General features: G+C 42.4%; 1 protein-coding gene across 1 annotated transcript; it reads right to left on the reverse strand.

Annotated features, from left to right (window-relative positions):
- Nucleotides 1-287: 287 nt before the first annotated feature.
- On the reverse strand, nucleotides 288-6,968 carry LOC110491642 (heparan sulfate glucosamine 3-O-sulfotransferase 2-like). The gene is made up of 2 exons (XM_021565240.3): nucleotides 6,420-6,968; nucleotides 288-2,220 (listed from the first exon to the last, which is right to left on the reverse strand). The coding sequence occupies exons 1-2, from the start codon at nucleotides 6,938-6,940 to the stop codon at nucleotides 1,602-1,604; spliced, it is 1,140 nt and encodes a 379-aa protein (XP_021420915.3). The 5' UTR covers nucleotides 6,941-6,968; the 3' UTR covers nucleotides 288-1,601.
- Nucleotides 6,969-7,324: the final 356 nt, after the last annotated feature.

The raw sequence follows: 7,324 nt of genomic DNA on the forward strand, positions 1-7,324 counted from the left end.
GTTTTGTGCTATTGCAGTCCCATTGTGAGCTTTTGCTGTACACTGTAAAATCTTTCCTGTTGTTTTTACGGTAACTTACAGGTTACTTACTTACAGTATGTAACTATGCTGTATGTCACGGTATCCAATACTGTTACTGTAATCTGTTTGTAAACTGTTTTATGGTAACTTACAGACAACTGGCTGCCTGTAAGTTACTGTAAAACAACAGTACAGTGCATTACTGTAATATGTTTTACGGTAATCACAATGAATCAATTAATGAATAGTTGAATTATTTAAATTAATTGAGGGGAGATGGGGTTTGTATTTTACAGTATTTTACCATAATTGCATGTGCTTGGTGCAAGCAGGTTGGCTGCTAGGTAATGTGTTTGCATATTACAGCATATCAATGAATGGCAGTTCTGAAATGTTTGTTAAGGCCTCTAGAAGTGTAAGTGATATAAAATTCACAATTTTTGTATTTTATATCACCTGCACTTTTAGAGCCCTTAACAAAGGCTTCTAAACTGTCAGTGACTACAGGGCAAAACAGACCAAAGGACATGGTAAATACTCAACCATTAAAGGTTTGAGACTAGTTGCCATTCCAATAGGTCCCCTATACACATTTAATTGTTGGGGCACTACTATCTCACTAATGGGTGGCCAAATGCAGCTTCTTACAAGGCACGCTTCAAAATAACAGTAACGTACTGTTAAAGCAAAGTTTATTTTTAATTTACAGTATCATTTACTGTTTACGCCTAAAATCACCCAGCGTGCACTGCCATTCATGGCAATTTACTGTTGTATAATACTGTCAAAACTGCAAGAATGTTTTTCAGTGTATACAGTACATGAATCGACAGAGGCTTCCCAGCTCCCACTTCCGTTTTAGTTCAAGCCCAGAGTGCCATTTATCTTTTACAATAATATCCCTCTCTGAAGATGATGCTCACATTTTCCATGGTCTTGCCCCTAATCTCAGTTGAGATTAGTGAGGGGAGTTGCATCTATCCCATTACATTGGCTTATTTTATATATTAGTCGGCAACAGAGGAAAGCTAGTCAGCAGGAAAAGGCCAAGAGATTTTCAAAACTTTAGCGGACACTTATCTAAAGCGACTAACAGGACAGTAAGTACAGTACATTCAAAGTATTTGGACCCCCTTCACTTTATCCACATTTTGTTACGTTACAGCCTTATTCTAAAATTTATGAAATGTCTTTTCCCCCTCATCAATCTACACACTGTATCCCATAATGACAAAGCAAAAACCGAATTTTTGCCAATTTTGCCAATTTATAAAAACATTTAAATTGAAATATCACATTTACATTAGTATTCAGATCCTTTACTCAGTACTTAGGGTCGTTGTCCTGTTGGAAGGGGTCTGAATACTTTCCGAATGCACTGTACATATTTTTTAAATATGTGTATGTGATCCCTTCGAGACTTGGACCCACGACTTTAGCTAGAGCCACACTATTACCAACAGCCAAACAGGAGGTCCATAGAACCACACCAAAAAAACATTTAAACTGTGCGTACATTCATGGATGACATCTTGTCTCTCCTTGTGCCACTTGTAAACTGCGGATCTCCCCACAAATCTCTATTCCCATCTAAAATCTTGACCCACCATTTCGTAAAACTTGACATTGTATGGCCTGTAGAAGTCCCGTAGCTGCTCGATAGTGTCGTGATCTATCTGAATGTGGGTTCTACCTTTAGACTTGCCCAGGCAGCGGGGTGAGCTGCTGCTCTCTGGTTTCTTCAGGCAGGGGAATCCTTTGGTCCTGTTGAAGTAGAAATGTTTGTCCGTGACGATGCGTTTCAGACCCAGGAAGTCCTGAACCCGCGCCAGTTCTCCAGCCGGGTCCGTGATGAGCCGCTCCCCGTTGACGAAGTGGATCTGGGACAGGGGGAAGTAGCGGAGCCAGTTTTCCAGGTGCAGAGCGTACATGCCGATGCGGATGGCATTCCAAGACGTGTCAACCAATCCTAAACTCTGGTTCTGGAAGGCCAGATCCTGGAAGCTGGGAATGTCAGGTGTCTTGGACAGGGTCTGCGTGTAGTCAGAGATGACCCGGGTGACAGGGTCGCGCACCACCACGATCAGCTTGGTGTCCCGGGACATGGCGGAGATCCGGCGAGGTGTCTCCCTCGTTACAAAGTAGCTGGGCGTCTTCTCCATGGTGATCTGGCTCTCCATAGTCCGTGGCATAAGGCATCTGAATAAGGAGGAAGAGACAGACAGAATTAATACATGATTAAGAAGAATGGTTCAGCAATGTCATTAAAAATATATGTATATACACAGTGCATTCGGAAAGTAGTCAGACCCCTTGACTTTTTCCACATATTATTACGTTACAGCCTTATACTAAAATTGTAAATAGTTTTTTTCTCATCAATCTACACACAATACCCCGTAATGACAAAGCAAAATCAATTTTTCGGAAATTGTTGCTAATTTATACAAAATAATAAACAAACTGAAATATCATATTTACATAAGTATTCAGAACCTTTACTCAGCGCTTTGTTGAAGCACATTTGGCAGCAATTACAGCCATGAGTCATCTTCGGTATCACGCTACAAGCTTGGCACACCTGTTTTAGGGTAGTTTCTCACATTCTTCTCTGCAGATCCTCTCAAGCTCTGTCTGGTTGAATGGGGAGTGTCACTGCACAGCTACTTTCAGGTCTCTCCAGAGATGTTCGTTTGGGTTCACATTCGGGCTATAGCTAGGCAACTCTACGACATTCAGAGACTTGTCCCGAAGCCACTCCTGCATTGTCTTGGCTGTGTGCTTAGGGTCGTTATCCTGTTGGAAGTTGAACCTTCGCCCCAGTCTGAGGTCCTGAGTGCTCCGGAGCATGTTTTCATCAAGGATCTCTCTGTACTTTGCTCCGTTCATCTTCCCCCCTCAATGCTGACTAGTCTTCGCTGCTGAAAAACATCCCAACAACATGATGCTGCTACCACCATGCTTTACCGTAGGGATGGTGCCAGGTTTCCTCCAGACGTGACACTTGGCATTCAGGTCAAAGAGTTCATCCTGGTTTTATCAGACCAGAGAATCTTGTTTCTCATGGTCTGAGAGTTCTTTAGGTGCCTTTTGGCAAACTCCAAGCAAGCTGTCATGTGTATTTTACTGTGGAGTGGCTTCTGCCTGGCCTGATTGGTGGAGTGCTGCAGAAATGGTTGTCCTTCTGGAAGGTTCTCACATCTCCACAGAGAAACTCTGGAGCTCTGTCAGTGACCATCAGGTTCTTGGTCATTTCCCTAACCAAGGCCCTTCTCCCCAGATTCCTAAGTTTCCTGGGAGGCCAGCTCTAAGAAGAGTCTTGGTGGTTCCAAACTTCTTCCATTTAAGAATTATGGAGGCCACTGTGTTCTTGGGGACCATCAATGCTGCAGAAATGTTTTGGTACCCTTCCCCAGATCTGTGCCTCGACACAATCATGTCTCAAGGCTCTACGGATAATTCCTTAGACCTCAAGGCTTGGTTTTTGCTCTGACATGTTACTGTCAACTGTTGGTGCTTATATAGACAGGTGTGTGCCTTTCCAAATCATGTTCAATCAATTGAATTTACTACAGGTGGACTCCAATCAAGTTGTAGAAACATCTCAAGGATGACCAATAAGAAAAGGATGCACCTGAGCTCAATTTCGAGTCTCATAACAAATGGTCTTAATACTTATGTAAATAAGGTATTTCTGTTTTTGTTTTCATAAATTTGCCTAGAAGGCCAGCATCCTGGAGTCGCCCCTTCACTGTTGACGTTGAGACTGATGTTTTGCAGTTACTATTTAATGAAGCTGCCAGTTGAGCACTTGTAAGGTGTCTGTTTCTCAAACTAGTATTAGTCCTCTTCCTCAGTTGTGCACCGGGGCCTCTCACTCCTATTTCTATTCTGGTTAGAGCCAGTTTGCGCTGTTCTGTGAAGGGAGTAGTACACAGCGTTTCGCGAGGCCTTCGGTTTCTTGGCAATTCATTGCATGGAATAGCCTTAATTTCTCAGAACAAGAATATACTGATGAGTTTCAGAAGAAAGTTATTTGTTTCTGGCCATTTTGAGCCTGTAATCGAACCCAGAAATGCTGATGCTCCAGATACTCAACTAGTCTAAAGAAGGCCAGTTTTATTGCTTCTTTAAGCAGAACAACAGTTTTCAGCTGTGCTAACATAATTTCAAAAGGATTTTCTAATGATCAATTAGCCTTAAAATTATAAACTTAGATTAGCTAACACAACGTGCCATTGGAACACAGGAGTAATGTTTGCTGATAATGGGCCTCTGTATGCCTATGTAGATATTCCATTAAAAATCATCAATCCAGCTCCAATAGCAATTTACAATATTAACAATGTCTACACTGTATTTATGATCAATTTGATGTTATTTTAGACAAAAAATGTGCTTTTAATTAAAAACAAAGACATTTCTAAGTGACCCCAAACCTTTGAACGGTAGTGTGTGTGTGTGTGTGTGTGTGTGTGTGTGTGTGTGTGTGTGTGTGTGTGTGTGTGTGTGTGTGTGTGTGTGTAAACTCAGCAAAAAAGAAACATCCGGGCTCTTCGCTGGCCATGGCAGAGCACTGGCATTCCTGTCTTGCAGGAAATCACGCACAGAACGAGCAGTATGGCTGGTGGCATTGTCATGCTGGAGGGTCATGTCAGGATGAGCCTGCAGGAAGGGTACCACATGAGGGAGGAGGATGTCTTCCCTGTAATGCACAGCGTTGCGATTGCCTGCAATGACAACAAGCTCAGTCCGATGATGCTGTGACACACCGCCCCAGACCATGACGGACCATCCACCTCCAAATCGATCTCACTCCAGAGTACAGGCCTCGGTGTAACGCTCATTCCTTCGACGATAAACGCGAATCCGACCACCACCCCTGGTGAGATAAAACCGTGGCTTGTCAGTGAAGAGCACTTTTTGCCAGTCCTGAGTGGTTCAGCAACGGTGAGTTTGTGCCCACAGGCAACGTTGTTGCCGGTGATGTCTGGTGAGGACCTGCCTTACAACAGGCCTACAAGCCCTCAGTCCAGCTTCTCTCAGCCTATTGCGGACAGTCTGAGCACTAATGGAGGGATTGTGTTTGAGTTTTTATATATATATATATATATTATTGTCACATCCATTGGATAGGTGCAGTGAAATGTATTGTTGATTCTATACCTACAGTATACCTATAGTATATTTAGTAATTGTATACTAATTTAGTATGCAAAGAGTATCAGTACATTATGGCCATAGACATCAAGGGAGGTCCAGTCTGGCCATGGGCCTGTTTCCAGTGAAACATAAAAACAATAAGCACTCTTTACCAATGTCACAGGAGGTAGTTGCCACAAGAGACTTGTGTGGGAAAGATCGCTCTCTCTCTCTCTGTCTTTCTCATATACTGTAACTAGCTCAGTCCCATGTTCAGCAGTAATAAATCACCTGTGAGATGTAATGTAGAATGGACAGAGGGAAATGACTCTCTGGGTCATAACTGGGTCAAACAAGTAGGCCACCGAAACTTTTGGTTGTTTTCTGTCAGATACACCGATTTATTTTTGGTCACTTCAAGTTCTAAAACTCCCCCAAAACGCATGCATAGCTCTGTCTGATTGAATTGAATGAAATGCTATCCTATTCATTGATAAGAAGAAAACAGTTGCAGACAATGGCTAAAAATACAGTTGCAATGAATCAGCAGCTTCTAGCCTACTGTTGACAAATAGACACATCATGGATCAATCTTCTGAAGACACATTCTGAAGAAGAAAGCATCTTTATTTGGAAAGTAATAGCCACTGATGCTCAAGGTCGTTTTTTTGATGGATGACAAAAACACCTGAGTTGATGTGGCACAAAATATCTTCCAATTACTGTCATCCTCCACTGACCACTGTCAACATGACTGTCAACATGACATGGAACTGTTGTTTGAACTTGTTTCTCTGACATTGCCTTTGAACAGATGGACAGGTCAGAGGAGGCTATATTCTCCAGGCTACATGACACGCTCCTCTCCATTGACGATTGCATTGTCTCGTTCAACAAACAAACTAGTAGGCTACAATAAATTATTATGGCAAGAAACTAAGCGAGAAAAGGGATGTGAACGATAAGATAGAGGAGGGAGACGTGAGGGAAAATAATTAGGTTAATGGGTTTCAGGGGAATGACAATAAATGACAGCGAGATGAATACAGGTTTTGGTATTGAGCCTTCCACAAGGCTCCTTTTCACTAAATGTACCTTTTTTACAAAATGCCTCTTTACAAAAATCAGGACTAAACAGCAAAATCCAATGCATGATGAATTCGCGCACAACACAGCCGTTGGCATGACGGTTGACTTCTGTTAATGAGCCCCCGAGGTCGACACCTGTACAAGTGTAAAATTATTTATTGTCTTACCTGTACCAGTCTAGTCCACGGTCATAGTTCCTGTCGAAAAAATGCGTTTCTGTGCCGACCGCCCGTACGTCTGGGTGGATTCTTATAAACTCCAAGACAGCTCTTGTGCCGCCCTTTTTAACACCGACAATGATGGCATTTGGCAACTTCTTATTCCCGAACTTCCCACTGACCATGTTGTTAGTGGTTGGACGGTCTGATGTGAAATTCCGAACTGTGTTGTGATTAACCGAGGCGTTGCTTTGGTTCGCTTCATGGAGAGATATTTCCCTTGTCGCTCTCGCGTCCAATGGCAAAGTGCAGTAAGGAGATTTTTGCTGAAGTTTTTTGCCTCCATCACTCCTGAGGCGCAGGCAGTTCTGCGTTGGATCACTTGGTTTTTGCATGATAGCATCAGAAGAAAATAAGAGACAGTAGCATATATATGATAGTGATAGAGATATGGAAAATATGCAGACGCATGTCCTGGTATGCCTATATGAAGACGGCGCAACTCGGCTATAGAGGAGAATGCATGCCATATCTCCACGGATTTAGATGGTGCATGGTTTTTATTTATTGATTATTTACTTGTTATCTGCGTTGTCGTTAAAAGAGTGAAGACAAAACGTAGCCTATATCCACGGGTATATAAACCCAGCTCTGACTAATATCTTCATTCCCCCAGAACTGCCCTGGGAACAGTTTAAGTGGTGGCTAAAAGCGCACATCACAAATAGCAATCAGGGTATTCCATTCAAGCTTGTTTCAGATATCCGAATTATTTCAATATTGCGGCACATTACTTCACTTCATCCTGGATCGAACCACCAAAATCACTCAGGTGTGTGCTTGCGTCAGGAAATAGTAGCCTACTGTAGTATGTTTTACTTCTTCACTTAGTTAAAAAAAAACTCCTCCTTTCC

Source organism: Oncorhynchus mykiss, chromosome 16 (genome assembly GCF_057628025.1).
Source record: "Oncorhynchus mykiss isolate SJ-2025 chromosome 16, ASM5762802v1, whole genome shotgun sequence".
In the NCBI taxonomy this organism is placed as follows: Eukaryota; Metazoa; Chordata; class Actinopteri; order Salmoniformes; family Salmonidae; genus Oncorhynchus; species Oncorhynchus mykiss.